The 23094-nt window shown below is 42.8% G+C and overlaps 1 protein-coding gene across 2 annotated transcripts in view; it reads left to right on the plus strand.

Moving 5' to 3' along the window:
- Positions 1-23094, plus strand: part of REL (REL proto-oncogene, NF-kB subunit) — a 106305-nt gene that overhangs the window by 49976 nt on the left and 33235 nt on the right. For both annotated transcript variants that reach the window (XM_061625780.1, XM_061625781.1), the window contains 3 exons: positions 3456-3598; positions 5134-5282; positions 20469-20560. In XM_061625780.1, the coding sequence (XP_061481764.1) occupies positions 3456-3598; positions 5134-5282; positions 20469-20560 (384 nt within the window). The remainder of the gene's footprint in view (positions 1-3455; positions 3599-5133; positions 5283-20468; positions 20561-23094) is intronic.

Genomic DNA, 23094 nt, shown 5'->3' on the forward strand with positions numbered 1-23094 from the left:
GCACTTTAGTGCTAATTTCTCTTAATAAACACATTGTTGTATGCAGTTTTGGCTAATGTACACGTTTTTGCAAGCAATTTCTCACAATATAATGCATTTTTGTATGTTATTTTCACTCATATATTCATTTTTATGCACACTTCCCCCTAACATGTGCATTTTGTATACGTTGGTTAGTGAACTGCATTGCACAATTCAAATAAGTGCAAATTTCAAAGAACGCTTGTGTTTCGGTTCTCCAATTGCTTCTGAAAGTTCAAATTTGATCATTTTGGCTTGAAATGCAAACTGAATCAAATTTCTCGCCCATCCCTAGTCATGGGCTGAGTGTGGCAGACCCCACCCTCACTCCCCACCATTTTCCCTGATCCCCCTTAAGTTAGCCTGCATAGTGTCTCTATGCTAGCCTATTGCCCTCTATAGCCCTCTATAGTGGAGGACACTGTCCTGTCACCAGTGTTGAAATAAAAGTCAGCCTGCCAGCCTGCCCGAAATGCAACACTATGCAGCTCACCATCAGTAGCAGTAATTGTTGTGAAAACTCTAGTAGGTGCATTTTTGTACACATCAGTTGGTACACAGAAGGTTGGCTGTGTTTCAGTTTTCAGTTTTCAGATTGTTTCAGAAAGTGCAAATTAGATAGGTTTGCCTTTAAATAAAAACTGACCCCTCCCTCACATGTTTCTTTTTTATGTGCATGGGAGAACTTTCAAACAGTGCCCCCCCATCATACACCTGCACCCTAAGTGACACAGTACCTTACCACAGGATTCTGTTGAATGTACATATTTGGGCTTAATAGGGTGCGGATGGCAAGAACAGCTCAGATGCCGTTTATCCATAGGACCGTGATGGTTCTTTTGTTGTGCTGATTGGTTCATTTGTTGTCAATGTCCTGAATAAAATAGGGAAAGCACTGACTATTATTTTTTTAAAGTGAGTATGAATTTGAGCATTTAATCTTTCAACAGTGAGTTCTGCTTTCACACATTTCCCCTCCCCCCACTCATTCACTGGCAAACACAATGATAGTGACAATCATTTCCGACCACAGATCAAGTCCACATAAGGATGATGATGTTTGACTTAGCAAAGTGCAGATGATGTCATCAACAGAATAAGAAATGAAACAACTTTCTCTCTCCGCTCCACCTCCACCCACCCCTTTCTTTCTTTCTTTCTTTCTTTCTTTCTTTCTTTCTTTCTTTCTTTCTTTCTTTCTTTCATGGCTAGGGCAAAAAAACAGGCTTGAACAAAAGTTGCCAACCTTTTTGGACGAGAGGGCACATTTCAAATTTTGAGAGAGTGCTGGGGGCATCAGTCAAAAAATGGCTGCCTTGGGGGGCATGGCATAACACAGAATTAGAGAGTAGTCATGGTGAAGCTTTTTCCATAATTGTATTTCCATACTAGAAAGGCTTGACCTGGTGAACTTTTGCCTGCTATACAACTGTTAAAGCTACAAGAACCCTGTTTTGCCGCAGTGCTATCCCTAAACCAAAGCCTAGGCTGCCATCCTATATCCACTTACCTGGAAATAAACACATTAAACACAAAGAGACTTAATTCTGAATAGACATATATACAATTGTACTGTAAGTGAACTATACAGTGAATTCTTAATGTGTCCCTGGTCTAATTTAGCTGCTGCAAAACAGGAGCCATACCTAAGCCTCTTTGCAAAGTTTTCACATTTGGCTTTTGGGGTGAGGGGGATTCTTTAACATTCAGCCACACTCATTGTGTAATAATATTTGCAAAAAATAAAAATAAAAATCTAGGCACTACCTGATCTCAGGTGAACTCAGCACAAAAAAAGAAAGGCAAACAGAAGTATGAAAAGTGCACTAAAAGGGAGGGCAAAACAGCAACCCTTTAGGACCCTAGGAGTTCCTTTTGTGTGGTGTCAAAACAATTCACTTTATCAGTCACAGCTCTGACTTCACATTGGCTAAAAACATTGACAGGCAGGAGCAGCCAGGCGGCTTGTTTCACAGAAATCACTGAGAAGGGTACTTGCACATTTTGCTCAATGCCTTTCTTTCTAGGAGGGCTAGAGACTTACTTCTTTTTTTAAAAGAAGGCTCAGATTCTGGGCTACCTGCTGGAGGTGCCACTGAAGGCCTTTGCGGGCACCATGGCACCTGCAGATGATGGTTTTTTAAAAAGCAGAAACAAAGCAATACAATGGCTAGAGGAGACAAATTTATCAATGATTTGGAGTTTTAATTTGCTTTCATCAGGCCTGTGAGCATATAATAAAACTAGATTTTTGAATGTTATTAATTCATCTAGTATAACTCATCTGTTCTTAATGAGGGGATTGGTTTTGGTTTCAGTTATTTTTAAGAACACGTTTATTTTTCTTTCAACCAGAACCACATAATGCTTCATATGATAAAATGCACGATACCATTAATTTGACAAAGAAAGGCAAAAATATGTGTGTGACTCACTGCATAAAGTTGTCTTATGTATTTATTTAAAGCATTTTTTTAAAAAAGAACTCTCACTCTTTAGCTGAAAGAGCTCCCAGGGTGGCTTGCGTAACATCAATAAAAACAAGACAGTCCCTTCCCACAAGTTTACAATCTAAAAGATACAACATGAAAGGATAAAGGGATGAAGAGGGAAAACAAGCAAGCTCAGCTACTAATTTTTAATGTTATATAGCAGTTATTACATTGACCAGCTGGGGAAAAAACAGTTCAGGAAGAGGAGGAGCCAGCTGGTTTCTCAGCAGAGCCAATGGAGTTACCTTGCTTCCCATCTCTTCTGCTACAGAGACAATGTCCCCTTTCCCATATTTCTGGCATGTGCTTGTTCTCTGGTTCACAAATCAGCTTTCAGGTTACACATCAAAATGACTTATGAGAGGTGGCTGGAAACAGTGATCAACACAGAGAACAGTGACTGGCCAATACTCTTAGCTAGCACAGTTGTCCTTAGCAATATATATCTATATATATATTCATCACAGGTTGCCAAAATTGTCCTTAAATTAAACCATGGTTCCAAAGTTGAGAGAATCCTACCAGCCTCAGTTTCAATGATCAGAGAAGTTAGCTGGTATATCCTCAACTAGGGGAACGACCATAGCTTAGTGGTGGAGCATCTGCTTTGCATGCTGAAGGTCCCAGGTACAATCTCCAGCATCTCCAGGTACGGCTAGGAATTTTCCCTGCATCTACACCTCCCCCTCCCCCCCCGATCTGCGATTCTGGAGAGCCACAGACACAGAAAATACTGAGCTAGTTGGACCAGTGGCAGTTCCTAATTCTGCAAAAGAATCTGGAATAAACTGAAGCAAAGACGTGAAAATGTGTGTAGCAGAATCTATAACAGGAGAGGCTTGTTTCTCACATGCCTTGTTTGTAGACTTTCTATCCTGGATCTGTAGAGGCAGGTTATGTTTTCTCCCCTTTGTTACTGCATTGTTTTATTTCCTTCCAAAGATGGTCATGAGCCGTACATTGAAATATACGAACAGCCTAAACAGAGAGGAATGCGTTTCCGGTACCAGTGTGAAGGGCGATCAGCAGGCAGCATTCCAGGAGAACACAGCACCGATATAAACCGAACTTTCCCATCTATACAGGTATTCCTGTTTATTCTCATGGTGCTGCATTTTCTTCTTTTAAATAGGAACCAGGGATTGTTTTGTCCAACAGAAAAGACATGGGGCTCTAAAGGCTATCAACCGGCTGCTTGGTTGGTGTTAACTTGTGACAGGGTCTTTTTAATGGTGCCCCCATTTGTGGAACACCCTCCCCAGTGAGGTGCATCTGTCTTCCTCATTACTGACTTTCAGGAGGAATTTAAAAACATACCTGCTTACTCAGGGTAGGGATGGGATCTGTTGGCTGGTGCCACTTTGAAAGCATTCCGTCGACCTAAAAGGCCAGTGTTGAACTGAGTTTGTTCGTTGTCCACTAGCCACTGCTTTTACTCATCCTTTTATTCCCTTGTAAAAATTATTGATATTAGTATCAATATTTTGAAAGGAAATGTTGCTAACTGAAAGAAAATAATTGATAAAATCACCATTCTTAATATCAATATTTTAAAGGTGTATTGCTTTTTTTAAAAAAACAAACAGTTTTTGAAAATAGCCCAGCTAAGTCCCTATCTGAGTAAGGAGGACCTCACATCAGTGGTACATGCTATGGTAACCTCGCGTCTGGACTACTGCAATGCGCTTTACGTGGGGCTACCTTTGAAGACAATTTGGAAGCTACAGCTAGTGCAAAATGCGGCAGCCAGACTGCTAACAAGAACTAAGCGGTCTGAGCATATAACACCTGTGCTAGCCCATTTGCACTGGCTTCCAATATGCTTCCGGGCCAGATTCAAAGTGTTGGTACTTACCTATAAAGCCTTATACGGCGCGGGACCACGATATCTGTCGGAACGCCTCTCCCGATATGAACCGGCCCGTACACTACGGTCTACTACGAAGGCCCTCCTCCGGGTTCCGACTCATAGGGAAGCCCGGAGAGTGGTGACAAGATCTAGGGCCTTCTCAGTGGTGGCCCCCGAACTATGGAATGGTCTCTCCGAGGAGGTGCGCCTGGCGCCAACACTATCATCTTTTTGGCGCCAGGTTAAAACCTTTCTCTTCTCTGAGGCATTTTAATTCCTGTTAATTCTAAATTATTATATTTTGATTTTAGACTGTACAGTTTTTTGTACAGTTTTGTATTGTGATATACTGTATTGTGTTATTTTTATTGTATTTTTAATGTTCACCGCCCAGAGAGCTGTTGCTAGTCGGGCGGTATATAAGCTTAATAAAATAAATAAATAAAATAAATAAATAAAAATCTGATCCACAATGACAGAGAATAAGTGAATTAATGAAAAATTCAGTACCAAATCTAAATTGGGCGGAATTCTAGCACAGAATAGGAAGTGGTAATGGTGATCCTTGTTTGTTGACGTCATCTGTCCATATGTTATTAATACCAAGGATAAATAGGGTCCAGACACTTAGAGCTCCTGTGCCTTTTTCTTTTTAAAGGAACACCAGCACCAACAGTATTTATTATACTTAGGGTCTGCTCTTCCATGAGGCTTGATGATGTAATTCATTTTGAGCTAAAGGATGATGGGTTCTCCCTTTCTTCTTTGCAGCTTTTTAACTACTTTGGGAAAGTAAAAATCAGAGTAATCTTGGTAACCAAGAGTGAGCCCTATAGGCCTCATCCCCACCGGCTGGTTGGAAAAGACTGCGAAAATGGTTTCTATGAAGCTGAATTTGGGGCATCGCGAAGAGTTCTGATGTAAGTAGTGGGTGTCGTTTTGTGTGGGTGAAGATAGAACTAATATTAGAACACAGGAAGAGCCCTGCTGGATCAGACCAAAGACCCATTTCGGTTAGGAGACTGTTCTCACAGCAGCCTACCAGATGTTTAAATTTGAATTAAACTGTTTTTTAATACTGTATTTTATATTGTTCTGACCCACACTAGGACCTTCTGGTGAAGGGAGGGTAACAAATTTGATGAAGATGGTGTAACATAAAATGGGGATTTATTGTGAGCTGTTTAGCCAAGCCTCAAGATCTCCTTCTCAACTTGAACTATCAGAAGAACATGCCAGCCAACTAAATGCTGGTTCAAACCTTGCAGTTCTGTCCATCTTTGCCTGTTTTGTTGCTGTCTTAACCCTCCTCCAAGGCTGGCCCTACCATTAGGCAAAGTGAGGAAACTGCCTTAGGCAGCCGTTGCTGGTGGGGAGGCATGCACAGGCATTGGCTGTAAGGCGTTGGAAGACAGAGTTGGGTGTGTCACCAGGCCAGGCCTGCACCCTGTAAGATAGCCTGTTGCCCTCAGGTAAGGTGTGATGGGAGGAAACTGTCCCAATGTCAGCACTGACATAAGATTCAATTCCTTTCAACATACAGAAGCTGATCAAAGGTACCGCGGAGTCCTTCTCAGAATGTCCTGGGGTAGCCCTGACCTCTCTCTATTTGAGGGAATGCTAATATGAGAGGAAGTTAGGCCACTTTACTTTTGGCTTAAATACTCAGCTGTGGAGTACTTTGTTAACTATCCCCAGCTGGAAGAGAAGGCAGCTGCGAGGAGCAGGGCCAGGGCCAGGCATGACTGGGCCCTTGGGCACCAGCCTGCCCTGGGCCCATGGCCCCCATCCATACCTACCTCTCCTGCTGTGATAAATGCTGGCTGCGCTGTGCACGCATGCCTACCATCAACCAAGATGGTGGTAGGGGCATTAGCCCCTTAGGGAAGCCTCGGCCGCTATTGTTCTGTAGGTGGATCACAGATAAAATAATAGAATATAGTGAGATATACAGGAGTGTAGTCATTCAGGATCTCCGGGGGTCTTAGACCCTTTACTTTTTTGGGAGCAGGATCCTAGCAGGGTCCCTATGTCTTCAGCGTTCTATGAGACAATCAGCATGAAAGGGGAGTGTGTTAGCCACTGAGAAGAGTCTTCTAACATGCTTCCTGGTCCTTTCCTGCTGATTGGAGCCAGAGTGAAAGGAGGTGAGTCAGCATCTGAGAAAACTCTTTTCAGCAGCTGACACTCTCCCCATTCATGTTATGTTATGTTATGGTTTATTTATATGCTGCCTTTTGATCAAAAAGACCACCAAGGCGGCCCACAGAGAATACACACAAGTACAAAATACAAATAAGAACAATACCATTTTCAAAAATCTTGACAACAAAATCTTAATATTTCAAAACAACAACAACTAAGAGCCAAATGCTTCATGCTTATTGGCTCCTAGGAACATCTGTTATTGTGGGAGAAGGCATTAACAAGGATCTGATTCTCAACCCAGCAGCAAAATGGGGGCTGGGGGGTGGAAGGTGGCTGTGATTATCATGAAGGGACCCTGCACTCCTGAATTTGCGACAATAAGGAGTGGTAGGTAGATGCCTATCTCTTCAAATAAACTCTAGTCCAGGAGTGAGGAACTGAATGTGGCCCTCCAGATGTCTCTATCTGGCCCTCAGGACTCTCCCCAGACACCACCCCTCCCCAGGCCAGACCTCTCACTGGCCTTGCACTGCGCCTTCTTCAAGTGTTTTTACTTGGCTGGAACGTGCCCTTGAACTCTTGCTTATCGGGATGGAGGGCAGAGAGATGTATGAGTGTGTGTGTAGAAACTAGCCTATTGTACCAAGGCAACATTTATATTAATTGCTGTCTCCACTTTTGCCCCTGGTCCTGCCCATCACTGGCATGTGACCCCCAGTAGGTTGCCCAGAAGGAAATGCGGTCCTTTGGCTGAAAAAGGTTTCCCCACCCCTGCTCTAGTCAAACATTTGCATCCCTTGCAAGGGCCAGGATTTCCACCAATTAAATGGGTTTTGTAAGAAAGCAACCCTCCTCTAGGATGCACACCTTAACGTGGTGAGGGGGTTTGAGAATGTCGAAGAAGCTGAGAGCAATGCCGTCAGGAGTCTAGATCAAGAGGCTACACTCCTAGCAGGGGCACCTAAGGCGGAATGGTCAAAGCTGAGACACCAGACTAAGATGCATCCAAACTCGGAGGAAGGCAATGGTAAACCACCTCTGAATACCGCTTACCACAAAAACCCTATGAACAGAGTATCCAAAATGCAACACAAGTTAGTGCTGGAAGATGAGACCCCCAGTCAGAAGGCACTCACTGAGCTATTGGGGAAGAAGGACAAGTACGAGGAGAGCTATGACTCATGATGCCACTGGGTCAAAGTCAAATGGAAGCCCAGAAGCTACTGTGCACAGATGCGAAAGGAGAGTCTGGAGTTGTACGATGTACACAATAGAAACATGGAATGTGAGAAGCATGAACCAGGGAAAGTTAAAAAAATTGTCAAGCAAGAAATGGAACACATCATCATTACAATACTTGGCGTGAGTGAATTAAAATGGATGGGAATGGGATACTTTCAATCAGGCAACTACAAAATATTTTATGCAGGAAATGAGAAATTCAGAAGAAATGGGGTTGCTTTAATAGTGAGAAGTGATGAAGAGATGACCTGAAAACAAAAAAGGACACATACAGGAAGTGGAAAGAAGGCCAGGCCACAAAGGAAGAGTACAGGCAGGTATCACGGAATTGCCAGGATGGTGTCAGGAAGGCTAAAGCTGAGGATGAGCTGAGGCTAGCGAGGGATGCTAAAAGCAACAAAAAAGCTTTCTTCAGGTATGTCCATAGTAACAGACAGCAAAAAATGGTGGCACAGCTACTCAATGAGGATGGCAAAATAACAGACGACAAAGAAAAGGCAGAAGTGCTCAATTCCTACTTTGGCTCAGTCTTCTCCCAAAAAAGGGCCTATGACCCTCCCAGGAAACATGAAGTAGAAGGGTCAGGATGGGACCTTGAGATTGACAGACAAATGGTCAAGGAATACCTAATCACTCTGAATGAGTTCAAATCGGCAGGGCCTGATAAACTGCATTCTAGAGTACTGAAGGAACTGGCTGAAGAACTCTCAGAACCGCTCTCTAGTATCTTTGCGAAATCATGGAGGACCGGTGAAGTACTGGATGACTGGAGGAGAACTAATGTTGTCCCTATCTTCAAAAAGGGCAAGAAGGAGGAACCGGGGAACTACAGACCAGTCAGCCTAACATCAATCCCTGGAAAAATTCTGGAGCAGATTATAAAGCAGTCAATCTGTAAGCACCTTGAAAGCAATGCAGTGATTACTAGGAGCTAACATGCATTTATTAAGAACAAATCCTGCCAAACTAATCTCATCTCATTTTTTGATCGGATAACCTCCCTTGTAGACTGTGGGAATGCTGTGGACATAATATATGTCAACTTCAGCAAAGCTTTTGACAAAGTGCCCCATGATATTCTGATTAGCGAGCTAGCTAAATGTGGGCTGGATGGAACAACTATTACATGGATCCACAGTTGTCTCCAGAATCGTACTCAAAGAGTGCTTATCAATGGTTCCTTCTCAAACTGGGCGGAATTAACGAGTGGGGTACCAGAGGGCTCGGTCCTGGGCCCAGTGCTCTTTAACATTTTTATTGATGACTTGGATGAGGAGGTACAAAGCATGCTTATCAAATTTGCAGATGATACAAAATTGGAGGACATAGCTAATACCGTGGAAGACAGAAATAAAATTCAAAGGGACCTTGATAGGCTGGAGCATTGGGCTGAAAACAACAGAATGAAATTCAACAGGGATAAATGCAAAGTTCTACATTTAGGAAAAAGAAACCAAATGCACAGTTATAAGATGGGGGATACTTGGCTCAGCAGTACGACATGTGAGAAGGATCTTGGAATTGTCGTTGATCACAAGCTGAATATGAGCCAACAGTGTGATGTGGCTGCAAAAAAGGCAAATGCTATATTAGGCTGTATTAACAGAAGTATAGTTTCCAAATTGCGTGAAGTACTAGTACCCCTCTATTCAGCACTGGTTAGGCCTCATCTTGAATACTGCATCCAGTTCTGGTCTCCGCACTTCAAGAAGGATGCAGACAAACTGGAACAGGTTTGGAGGAGGGCAACAAAGATGATCAGGGGACTGGAAACAAAGCCCTATGAGGAGAGACTGAAAGAACTGGGCATGTTTAGCCTGGAGCAGAGAAGACTGAGGGGAGATATGATAGCACTCTTCAAGTACATGAAAGGTTGTCACACAGAGGAGGGCCGGGATCTCTTCTTGATCGTCCCAGAGTGCAGGACACGGAATAATGGGCTCAAATTGCAGGTAGCCAGATTTCGACTGGACATCAGGAAAAACTTCCTAACTGTTAGAGCCATATGACAATGGAACCAATTACCTAGAGAGGTAGTGGGCTCTCCGACACTGGAAGGATTCAAGAGGCAGCTGGACAGCCATCTGTTGGGAATGCTTTGATTTGGATTCCTGCATTGAGCAGGGGGTTGGACTCGATGGCCTTGTAGACCCCTTCCAACTCTACTATTCTATGATTCTATTATTCAAAAGCAATTAGAAGCTATAATGCAAGGTCTGAGTGAGTGATATGAGATTAAAGGGAAACCTATTAACATAACCATCACCCACGTCTATGCTCCAACAGCAAACACAGAAGAAGAGAAATTGGAGAGAATTTACGCAGAAGTAAAGTAAGAAATTGATCACATACCAAAACAAGATGTTCTGATAATCATGGGGGACTGGAATGCAAAAGCAGGGAACAGAGAAGAACTAGAAATTGTGGGGAAATGGGGCTTAGGAGATAGAAATGCAGGAGAGAGACTTCTTGAATTCTGTGAAGCCAATAATTTGTTTCTTCTAAACACATTTTTTGAGCAACCGAGAAGACGACTGTACACGTGGACATCACCAAATGGTCATTATAGGAATCAAACTGATTATATAATTGATAGCAAAAGATGGAGAAGTTCCATACTTTCTGCGAAAACAAGACCAGGAGCAGACCGCGGTACAGATCATGAACTGGTCGTATCGAAAATCAGAGTAAAGCTAAAGAAGAACAACAAAGCAAGCATAATGCCAAAACACAATTTAAACAACCTCCCAGAAGAATATAAAGATCAAATAAGGAACAGATTTCAGGCTTTCAACTTAGTGGATAGAGAACAACTATGGAGTGAAGTCAGAGACATTATCAAGGAAGAATGCAAAAAGACAACACCTCTAGCTAAAGGGAAAGACCTCAATGGATGACTGAAGAAACTCTTCAAATGGTTAAAGAGAGAAGGAAGGTAAAATCAAAAGGAGATAGAAACACGGTCAGAACCCTAAGTGCAACTATACAATGGCTAGTACGTAGGGACAAAGAAAACTATTACAATAGTTATTGTATAGAAATAGAAGAGGACAACAAAGAGGGAAGAAAAAGAGCCCTATTCCAAAAGATTAGAGAAATGAAAGGGAAATTTAAACCAAGAGTTAGGGATGTTGAATATTCAGCAGGGGAACACACTGACTGACTGAGATGAAATAAAAGGAGGATGGAAGCAATACACTGAAGAACTCTGTAAAAGAGATGCCAGGATGACAGATTCATTCACAGAGGAACTGTATGATGAAGAACCAAAAATTTTAGACTGCGAGGTGAAAGCTGCTCTTAAAATACTTGGGAGGAACAAATCACCAGGAACAGATGGCATACCAGTAGAGTTGCTACAAGTTACTGAGATTGAATCTGTCCAAATTTTGACAAAAATGTGTCAACAAATATGGAAAGCTATGGGCTATGGTCTGAAGGCACATGATGCCAGCACCCTGCTGAAGTTAAGCAGGGTCAGGTCTGGTCAGTGCCTGGATGGGAGACCACCTGGGAATCATATGTAAACCGCATTTGATTTTTATCATGAAAAAAAGGTGGGGTATAAATGTAATAAAATAAATAAATAAAACTAAAAAATGGCCCACAGACTGAAAGCGTTATATCCCAGTTCCAAAGAAAGGGGATCCCACGGAATGCAGTAATTATTGAACTATTGCCTTAATATCCCATGCAAGTAAAGTAATGCTCAAGATTCTACAACAAAGGCTCTTACCATATATGGAGCAAGAAATGCCAGATGTCCAAGCTAGATTTAGAAAGTGAAGAGGCACCAGAGATCATATCACAAACATACGTTGGATAATGGGACGGACCAAGGAATTTTAGAAGGAAATCACCCTGTACTTTATAGATTACAGCAAAGCCTTTGATTGTGTAGATCATGAAAAACTATGGAATGCTTTAAAAGAAATGGGGGTGCCACAGCATCTGATTGTCCTGATGTGCAACCTATACTCTGGACAAGAGGCTACTGTAAGGACAGAATATGGAGAAACCGATTGGTTCCCAATCAGAAAGGGTGTGAGACGGGTGTATTTTATCACCCTATTTGTTTATATGCAGAACATATCATTTGGAAAGCTGGATTGGACCAAGATGAAGGAGGTGTGAAAACTGGAGGGAGAAATAGCAATAATTTAAGATATGCAAACGATACCATACTACTAACAGAAACCAGTAATGATTTAAAACGAATGCTGATGAAAGATAAAGAGGAAAGCAGAAAAGCAGGACTACAGCTGAACGTCAAAAAGACTAAAGTAATGACAACAGAAGATTTATGTAACGTTAATGTTGACAATGAGGACATTGAACTTGTGAAGGATTATCAATACCACAGTAATTAACCAAATGGAGACAATAGTCAAGAAATTAGAAGACTGGGGAGGGCAGCTGTGAGAGAACTAGAAAAGGTCCTCAAATGCAATGATGTGTCACTGAACACCAAAGTCAGGATCATTCAGACCATGGTATTCCCGATCTCTATGTATGGATGTGAAAGTTGGACAGTGAAAAAAGCAGATGAGAAAAATCAACTCATTTGAAATGTGGTGTTGGAGGAGAGCTTTGCGCATACCATGGACTGTGAAAAAGACAAATAATTGGGTGTTAGAACAAATTAATCCTGGCAACCAAGAGGTCTTCTGTATCTTTAAAAGTTGGGCAAGGGGAAGGGAGAATTCCACCTTGTGGTTTTTCCCATTAGAGTTGCAAGAACACCTGCACTTGGCTGACTTTCTCTTCTCTTAAAGATACAGGATCAGTCTCAGGCCAAGAACCTGGCAACCCTATAGCCCACAGACCTAACCCTGGCACTTTCCCTAAACCACACCCTTCCCCCAGACCACACTACCTAATCACACACTGAGCTGGCTACGCAAGAGATCTCTTCCTGCATGGGCAGCTTGCTGTGTTTCATCTGTGTGTGCTGGGAAAGGGGTTCCCTTTAAAGGTGAAAGATTAACAGATTTAATGCATCATAATCTTCTGTGAACTAGAGCCTGCTCCATCAATCTATTGCTATCCTGAAAGTCACCATTTTCCAGTATACACAAAAACCTCAAAGGGAGATTCCAAGGTGAAGTTGTAAAAATTTATCAGCAAGTTTAATTCAATATATTTAGAGCTTAATTGAGACTGGGGATTCCTCTATTCCACTCTCATTACTCAGTACCTCACAGGTACTAAACTCACCTAGCATGGTTATATAAGTGCTATTGACTACTGTTGTAAATGGCCACTTTGTGTATCTTGTATATATAAGAACAGCCTACTGGATCAGGCCAAAGGCCATCTAGTCAAGCATTCTGTTCTCACCGTAGGCAACCAGATGCCCCTGGGAAGCCTTTGAGCAGACCTGAATGCAATGGCATCTCTTCTCTTGTGATTCCCAGCAACTGGGAATTCAGAGGTACCCTTCCAGTGGAGGCAGAACATAGTCATCGTGGCTAATTAGGGTTGCCAGGTTCTTCGCCTGAGACTGATCCTGTATCTTTAGGAGAAGAGAAAGTCAGCCAAGTGCAGGCGTTCTTGCCACGCTGTAATGGGAAAAACCACATGGTGGAATTCTCCCTTCCCCCTGGCACAACTTTTAAAGATACAGAAGATCTCTTGGAGGCTGGGCCTGGCAACCAAGAGGTCTTCTGTATCTTTAAAAGTTGTGCCGGGGCAAGGGAGAATTCCACCTTGTGGTTTTTCCCATTACAGCGTTGCAAGAACGCCTGCACTTGGCTGACTTTCTCTTCTCCTAAGGATACAGGATCAGTCTCAGGCCATGGACCTGGCAACCCTATGGCTAATAGCTATTGAAAGCCTATCCTTGATAAACGTGTCTAATCCTCTTTTAAAGCTATCCAAGTTGGTAGTCATCACTACATCTTGTGGTAGCGAAATCCATAATGTAACTTCACGCTGTGTGAAGAAGTACTGAAACTTCCAGCATTTAGCTTCGCTGGATGCCCCTGGGTGCTAGCATTGTGGAAGAGGCCTATTGACTTTCTCCACAACATTCATAATTTCATATACCTCAAGGTCTTGCTCCTGGCCGTCAGCACCAGTTTCGACTCCATTCGTGTAACTGTGAAATTATGATATTTTTTCCTCAATGTGCATCACTTTGCACTTGCTTGCACTGAATTGCATTTGTTGTTTTACTGCCCATTCTACCCAGTTTGGAGAGATATATTTGAGCTTTGCATAGAAAATGTCACAAAGTAGTACTGGTTGCCTTTCATGGCCTTTTGGTTCTAACACACAGACAGTCAGAGCGTGTCTGTATTTAAGATGTCACAAGCCGCTCTGACCACATCCATGCTATACATTTAAAGCAGGAATCAGAGCTTGGAAAAGTTACTTTTTTGAACTACAACTCCCATCAGCCCCAGCCAGCATGGCCACTGGATTGGGCTGATGGGAGTTGTAGTTCAAAAAAGTAACTTTTCCAAGCTCTGGATCATACCACTTTAAACAGCCATGGCTTCCCTGAAAGAATCCTAGGAACAGTAGTTTGTGAAGGGTGCTGAGAGTTGCCAAAAGACCCCTGTTCCCCTCACAGAGCTACAGTTCCCAGCGTCCCCTGGGAAGATGGATTGATTGTTAAATCACTTGAGGAACTGTAGCTGTATGAGGGAACAAGGGGCCTCCTAACAACTCTCAGCACCCTTAGCAAACTACAGTTCCCAGGAACAGTCACGTCAGCACTGTGCTGAATACAACCAACTGCCCCATTCAGACCCCTATGTCATGGAAGCCAGGGCTGTTTAAAGTGGCACAATACTGCTTGCTGTTGTTTTTATTCTTGAACTGGACTAGTCATTCTGAAAAGTATAAACTGCAGTACATTCAAGAGTTTTGCAACAGGCATACAACATCCCAACAGGCATACAACACAGTCAGAGAGACTCAAGAACAGCAGCGCTGGCTTTGGTAGCATGCAATGCTTCTTTTGCAATTTGCTCTGATTTCTGATATTGCACAGTGCTATCAGGCATTCAACTTCCTATTTTGCATCCTGGGGTGGGTGATGTCATGGGTTTTCCATGTGGGAAAGAATCAGGTTGCTGGAGGTAGGTGGGGAGAGTCCCTTCAAGCTGCCTTCTGACCTGATACCATCGTATGCAAATTACTGCTACTGCCATTATCCAGAATCTGATGAGATCAAAAAACTGGCGATCTCTCTCTCTCTCTCTCTGTGTCTATGTGTGTGTATTTCCTGTGCCTGTGTCTATGTGTGTGTGTGTGTATGTGTGTATATATATATATATATATATATATATATATATATATATATATATATATATATATAATTTTATCTTTATAACATGGTTTGACATTACCCGCTTTTTAGAAACCCTAATGACAACCTGACCAGTTTGCACTATTTTCATGTAAGTTTTTTTTTAAATGAAACCACAGTGAAGCCTGTTCCTAAATGGGTTGTTTCATCCTTTGTTGACAATTTAAAGGAGGAGATCTTTCTCTTTTTAGAAGTATCTGCACCCTTTTACTCACCTTAATAGAAGAAAAGTCTGAAGAGCTGAAGTTTAGCGCACATTTACTTTAGAGTAACTCCCACTGAACTCAGGGGGGTTGTACCTTTGAGTAAGTTTCACAAGATTGAAAGAACTTTCCAGGGCATTCCTAGGCATGTCTACTCAGAAGTCAATCTCACTGAATTCAGTGGGATTTACTTACTCCCATGAAAGTGGGCACAGAATTGCAGCCTTACAGCACAATCCCAATCATGTCTACTTGGAAAAGTTCAGTGGGGATTACTCCCAGATATGTGGGGTTATGACTGCAGCAGTCAGAACCCCACTTACTTGCTGAGAGTAAGCCCTACTGAATTCAATAGGAGTTATGTCTGAGTAGACAAGGATTAGGATTGAACGGTAAGGCTACAATCCTATACAGTAGGGCCCCACTCATACAGCGGGTTACGTTCCAGACCCCCGCTGAAAAGCAGAACTCATTGAATAGAACGGCGTGTGATGCCTGAAAACTGCTGTAAAAGCGGAACAAGTGCCGTATGAGTGGGGCTTTAGTCTAATTGCGTCTAACTGAGACCGCTGCATTAGCGAAGTGCCATAAAGCAGGGCCCTACTGTACTGCTTACTTGGGAGCAAGCCCCATAGAACACTGTGGGACTTACTTCTGAGTAGACATCTGTAGGATTGCACTGTAAATTTACATATTGGTGCGTTTCAGTGTAAGTTGCCTTTTTGAAGATTCTGAGTAATATGTGGCTTTTCTGGATGAAGCTGTTCTTGAAAACAGCCACCACACTCTTTGCTCAGAGACATCTCAGGGCATCTCTGTTATTTGGATCCTCTTTTTGAATAAGATAGAACTCTGACCATCTTCCCTTCCCTTTCATGTTACATGAAAGCATATTAAATGAAACCTAAGTTATCCTGAGAATACAACTCCTGTTTAAGTATATAAAGAAGGGTCCTACAAGATCAGATTGCAGCCTTTCCCAACCTTTGAGTCCCCAGCTGTTGCTGCACTACAATTCCCATAAATCCTGACCATTGGCCATGCTGGCTGGGGCTGATGGGAGTTGTAGTCCAGCAACATCTAGGGACCCAAAGGTTTGGAAATGCTGGATTAGAGTCAATAACAACAACAACAACAACAATAATAATAATAAAATAGTAGGCAATTTTTGTATCTTTGGTGGGTGTGCTATTGCAAATGGATATTGGAAAAAGATTAACAGTATATGGAATAGATTCTAGGGTAGAAATTCCTGTGAAACCTCTTTTCTGTTTATTCAATTATATAAATTGTTATGCTGAGCAATCACATTAAATTGGAATAATTCTGCGTATTACCAAATCTCAGCACCTATTTGAGAAATTAAAGGAAGTATTGAGAAATCTTATAATCTAATCCAGAAAAAGAAACCAACTCATTCTTAGGACAGGTCATCTTCAATATTTTCTGTTTCATTCTCTGTTACAGTAATGCGTTAGAACAAATATAGCCTCAGAAATAATATACTCTTAACTCTCTCAGCCCCATGGATTCACCCTCACTCTTAAGCAACTGAATATTTAATTTGATTAAGATACCCATTACAATGATTTTTACAAACACATATATTTTAAAGGCAAAATCACAGTTCCTTTCATCACCTAGCAGACTCAAACTATCAAGCGATGACTCTCTCAGGCTCTTTCGCCAGTATTCAGTACACAGCACAGTGAATGAACTATGGGGGTCAAGAGGCCCAGCCCTTTTACTTTTTATGATGCCCCCCATAGCTACTGTTTGTAGAAGACTACAGGGGTGTAATTTAGATAAATCTGGGAGGACAAGTTAGGGGCTCAACATGCCCAGTTCTTTCAGTCACTCCTCATAGGGCTTTGTTTCCAGTCCCCTGATCATCCTCGTTGCCCTCCTTCTCTGAACCCGTTCCAGTTTGTCTGCATCCTTCTTGAAGTGCGGAGACCAGAACTGGACGCATTACTCAAAATGAGGCCTAACCAGTGCTGAATAGAGGGGAACTAGTACTTCAAGCAATTTGGAAACTATACTTTTGTTAATACAGCCTAAAACAGCATTTGCCTTTTTTACAGCAGAGAGCCAGTGTGGTGTAGTGGTTAGAGTGTTGGACTACGACCTGGGAGACCAAGGTTGGAATCCCCACACACCCATGAAGCTCCCTGGGTGACCTTGGGCCAGTCACTTGCCTCTCAGCCTCAGAGGGAGGCAATGGTAAAAACCCCTCTGAATACCGCTTACCATGAAAACCCTATTCATGGGGTTGCCATAAGTCGGAATCGACTTGAAGGAAGGCCATTTCATTTTTCACCTTTCCCTCATCAATTAGAAACTGGCACATATGGCTTGGGAAAAGGCTATCTGAAATTACTATCTGAATAAACTTCTGTTTGGTTGGGAAAAGTCCTGAGCAATGCATATATCTACCGCATAGGCTAATTTACCCCAGGCTAGGAATGGAAAGTTCTGTCCGTTTCGGTGCTCTCAGTTCTTTACTTTTTCCAATCTAAAATTCAGTTCTCCACATTTCTGCAGCAATTTGTTGTTTCTTTTTTCTTTTTTAAAATCCTCGTGAAAATTGTGCAGCATTTTAATGCTAACTTCTCCTAATAAACACATCTTTGTACGCACTGTTGACTAACGTACACATTTTTGCAAGTACTTTCTTGTCACATAATGCATATTTGTATGTTATTTTCACTCATATTTTATTTTACATGCACACTTTCCCCTAATGTATGCATTTTTGTAAACATTATTTGGTTGGCGGACTGCACTGCAAATTTTGAATAAGTGTGAATTTCGAAGGATGGCTGTGTTTTGGTTCTCATATTGTTTCGGAAAGTGCGGATTGGATAGATTCGGCTTGAAATACAAACTGAATCAAAATTCTTGCCCCAGGCAGCAGCAGGCAGCATGGTAGGGTGGCAGTACTTCTCTGACCTCCCAACAGCTGAGTTGCTGCTGCTTCTCAGAAGGGAGACAAGGAAGGGTGAGGCAGCAGGTAGGTCGCCAAAGGCATCAGTAGGAGTGCTGGATTAGTTCCACCAGTGTGTTTGCACCATGCCACCTTCCCCACTGCCTTGCCCTTCCCCCTCTCCCTCCTGTGAAGCAACAGTGCTTCTGCCACAACCACACTGTCCGCTACTGCCCTCAGGGAACCCTGGGAACTGTAGTTCTGAGACAGAAGGGGTTGCCATGGATTTCTAACGGCTAATTCCCAAATTACAGTTCTCAGGATCCTCTGGAGGCAGTGATGGCACTTGAAGTGGTATTTAAAAAGGTGCATGTTTGTAGGGCAGATGTGCCCTCTGTCTAGCTTGTTTCAGTCGTTCTGTGTTTTGGTTGGAATGTTTTGTTTGCCATCTTAAAGTGGCCTTCACCAACCTGGTGTCCTGCAGCTGTTTTGGACTACATCTCCCATCAGCTTGGCTGTGCTAGCTAGGACTGATGGGAGTTGTAGTGCAAAACAGCCAATGAGCACCAAGGTGGGGAAGGTTGTCTTAGAGCTCATTGTAGTTTTACTGCATAGTTTTCAAACTGTATACGTCATATTGAAAAGTGAGGATTTAGGCTCTTTGAAGGTTCCCAATCAAACATCAAAACCCCTCTTGAGGGACCCTGGATAATTTTCAGGACGAGCAGAAGATTGCTGTCCCATTCTTTGGTCTGATCCAACATGGCTCTACAGTAGGGCCCCTCTTTACAGCGATTCACTTTACAGCGATTTGCTAATACAGCGGTCTCAATTAGACGCAATTAGACTAAAGCTTTTACGGCGGTTTTCAGGCATCGCGTGCCATTCTATTCAATGAGTTCCGCTTTACAGCGGTTTTCGCTTTACATCGGGGGTCCACAACGTAACCTGTCGTATGAGTGGGGCTGTAATGTACTTATGTTCCTTATGCCCTACATAGGCTGCTACCATTACTAATGACTGCCTTTACTATCGTTTCTTGACAATCTTTCTTTTAAACTCTATTCTGCATATACGCATTTGAGTTTTTCAGAATAGATGCCACAGGCAAACTAACATACTAGCAGGCACCTTTATGTACTTTCTAAATATTCTGAGATTTTCAGTGATGCCCAGTCAAACCTTCCTGTTATGGTTGCAGGGAGTGTGTCAGAACTGGAATTTCCACAATAATTCATTTTAATGCCAATATTGTGCCGGTGCTTGGCTGCAACAATGGACTGGATGAGGACTAATAAACTGAGGCTCAATCCAGACAAGAGATGCTGTTAGTGGGCGATTCATCTGACTAGATGATGGATGTCCAACCTGTTCTGGATGGGGTCGCACTCCCCCTGAAGGAGTAGGTTCGTAGCTTGGGGGTTATCCTAGAACCATCTCTGTCACTGCAGGCTCAGGTAGCCTTGGTGACACGGAGTGCCTTCTACCAGCTTCGGTTGGTGGCCCAGCTACGCCCCTATCTGGACAGGGATAACCTGGCTTCAGTTGTCCATTCTCTGGTAACCTCCAAGTTAGATTGCTGCAATGTGCTCTACATGGGGCAGCCTTTGAAGATGGTTCAGAAACTGCAGCTTGTGCAAAATGCAGCGGCCAGATTGGTAACAGGGACCAGAGGGTTCGAACATATAAAACCAAGTCTGGCCTGCTTGCATTGGCTGCCTGTATGTTTCCTAGCCTGATTCAAGGTGCTGGTTTTAACCTATAAAGCCTTACATGGCTTGGGACCACAATAACTGATGGAACGCCTCTGCTGACATGAACCCACCCATACACTATGCTCAACATCCAAGGCCCTCCTCCGGGTGCCTGCTCCAAGGGAAGCTCGTAGGATGGCAACAAGGGAGAGGGCCTTCTCAGTGGTGGCCCACAAATGGAATGGTCTGCTTGATGAGGTGCGCCTGGCGCCAACACTGTTATCTTTTCAGCGCCAGGTCAAGACTTTCCTCTTCTCCCAGGCACTTTTTAACAGCATTTGAATAGCATGTGTTTTTAACTTGCCTATCGGTTTTTATGAGTTTTAATTTGGTATGGTTTAAATTTGTATAGTTGTTTTTAATGTTTTTAATTGTTGTAAACTGCCCAAAGAGTTTCAGCTATGAGGCGGTATATAAATGCAATAAATAAAATAATAAATAAATATTGTGTTCCTTCTGATCCTGCCATTTTGTTTTTTAAGGACTTAATTTATTGTTAACTGCGTATATTCCAGTTTTCAGAACTTGGGCATTCAGTGTGTGAAGAAGAGAGAGCTGAAGGACTCCATCTTCTCCCGAATTGCAAAGAAGATCAACCCCTTCTCTGGTAAGTAACCGTAAAAACTTATTTTGCTAATGTTTTATGCTATGGAGTCATTTCTGAAGTACTGATTTTCTTAGAACGTTTCATGGTGGAGTAGCTACCTTCCTCTGGAACTCCTGTCACTTGAGATGCTTACCTCAAGTAGTTCCAGTATTTGTTATTTTGCACATTGTTGGAAATCATGCAAGGAATAGTGTGGCAGTGGTGGGGAATCTTAGGACCTCGTCCCAAATGTGGTCCTCTAGGCCTCTTCCCAGCCATACCTTCTTTCCCCAGGCCACATCCTCACTGGCCTTGTTTACATCTTCCTTTAGTGTTTTTTTTTGCCTTGCTGGATTATGACCGTGACTCTGACAGTTTCCAAATCGCGTGAAGTACTAGTTCCATTCCATTTGGCAATGGTTAGGCCTCATCTTGAGTACTGCATGCAGTTTTGAACAGCACACTTTAAGGAGAATGCAGACAAACTGGAACAGGTTCAGATGGGGGCAACGAGGATGATCAGTGGACTGGAAACAAAGCCTGAGACTGAAAGAACTGGGCATGTTGAGCCTTGAGAAGAAAAGACTGAGGGGAGATATGGTAGCACTCTAAAAGTACTTGAAAGGTTGTCACACAGAAGAGGACCAGGATCTCTTCTCGATCGTCCCAGAATGCAGGACACAGAATAATGGGCTCAAGTTGCAGGAAGCCAGATTTTGCCTGACCATCAGGAAAAACTTCCTAACTGTTAGACAGTATGGCAATGGAACCAATGGCCTAGGGAGGTGGTGGGCTCTCCAATGCTGGAGGCATTCAATAGGCAACTGGAAAGCCACCTGTTGGGTATGCTTTAACTTGGATTCCTGCATTGAGCACATGGTTGTACTCAATGACCTTACAGGCCCCCTCCAACTCTACTATTCCGTGATTCTATGATAATGAATCTTGCTTGCCAGTGGAGGCTGGCCCAAAAGGAAGGATAGGGCACAGCCCTACCAATTTCAGTTTGACCCTGTAGGACTCAGCAGGGAGGAGGATTGTGGACAAAACTAGAATTAATTGACGCTGCCTGTCATTGGCTCTGGCACTGCCTTCTGTTAGCCTCCCAGCTTTCCACCTTACCATTCCCAATAGGTACCAGCCACCACTGTAATCTGAACAGAAGAACCTGCTAGATCAGGCCAATGGCCAATCTAGACCAGCCTCCTGCTCTCATTGTGTCCACCTCGATGGCTGCGGGAAGCCCAAAAGCAGGATGTGAGTGCAACAGCACTGTCCTCTCCTCCTGTGATTCCCAGCAACTGGTATTCAGAGGCATACAATCCTTGCAATCCTTCTCTCCTGCAGACTCAAATCTTACAGCCATAAAATCACAGGGCTGGAAGAAACCTTAAGAAGACATCCAGCCCAACCACTTAACACTGTTATATTTTTATTGTGTGTTGATATATAGCTTGTAAACTGCTTTGAGAAGCATTTTTTGGCTTGAAAAGCAACCCATGTGAAATTAAAATTAAAATACTGCCTCTGACAGTCAGTGGAGGTAGAACATAGCCATTGTGGTTAGTGGCCATTGGTAGCCTTACCCTCCATGAATTTGTCTGTCTTTTAAAGCCATCCAAGTTGCTGGCCATCGCTACTTCTTGGAGGGGGAGCAAATCCCATAGTTTAGCTATGTGCTGTGTGAACCAATCTTGGCAAGCAACTCGATGAAGGAGAGAGAGGGGTGTGTGTGACTATGTGTAGAAGGAAGCCTACTGTACAAAGGTAAAATTTACATTAATTGCTCCACTCACCTTTACCTCTGGCACCACCACCACTGGCATGTGATGTTGCTCCAGAAAGTTGCCCATAAGGAAATCCGGCCCTCGTTTTCCCACCTCAATAGTATGGAAATGACGTATTAGCAAGGCCAACCTGAACTATGAGATGAAGGGCAGATCACACATTATAGTGTAGGCATACATTGAAATTATTTTAAGTGTACACCTAAAAATGTAAACTTTAGTGTATGCCTGGGGTCCGTAACATACTACCTTCTGGCAATGGCATAGATCACAACCTAATTTTGTTTGTTTGTTTGCTGGGTAAGTGTGTGTTTTGCCACACTTTAAAATGGAGTGGGGTGTTTTTACTTTTCCTTGCTGTGAAATGGATATTTCATGTTGCCCACAACAGTTTCTTCATTTTCTAAATATGCTGCTGGCCTCTAAAATATCGGAGACTCCTGGGTTACACAGTCATAGACAGACAGAGAGAATTCTGAACAGGAGATTTTAAGCCAGTGAGCCCAGAGGGATAGGGTTTAATCTTGTTTATGTGACACACTATTGTGTAATTGTGAATTGTGCAATGTGCCATGAAAGAAAAAAAAATCATTGCAACAAGTCACAATGCAACACAGAATTAAACTAGGTTGGGCTATTTGTCCTTCTGGTTCAGTATTGTCTGCTCTGATTGGCAGCAACTCCCCAGAGCCTCAGACACTAAAAGGTTGGTCTCATCATATGATGGGCACTTTGTGGGCTACATGGCACAGAAGGTCGTGGATCAAC

The sequence above is a fragment of the Rhineura floridana genome, chromosome 4 (genome assembly GCF_030035675.1).
Source record: "Rhineura floridana isolate rRhiFlo1 chromosome 4, rRhiFlo1.hap2, whole genome shotgun sequence".
NCBI lineage: Eukaryota > Metazoa > Chordata > Lepidosauria > Squamata > Rhineuridae > Rhineura > Rhineura floridana.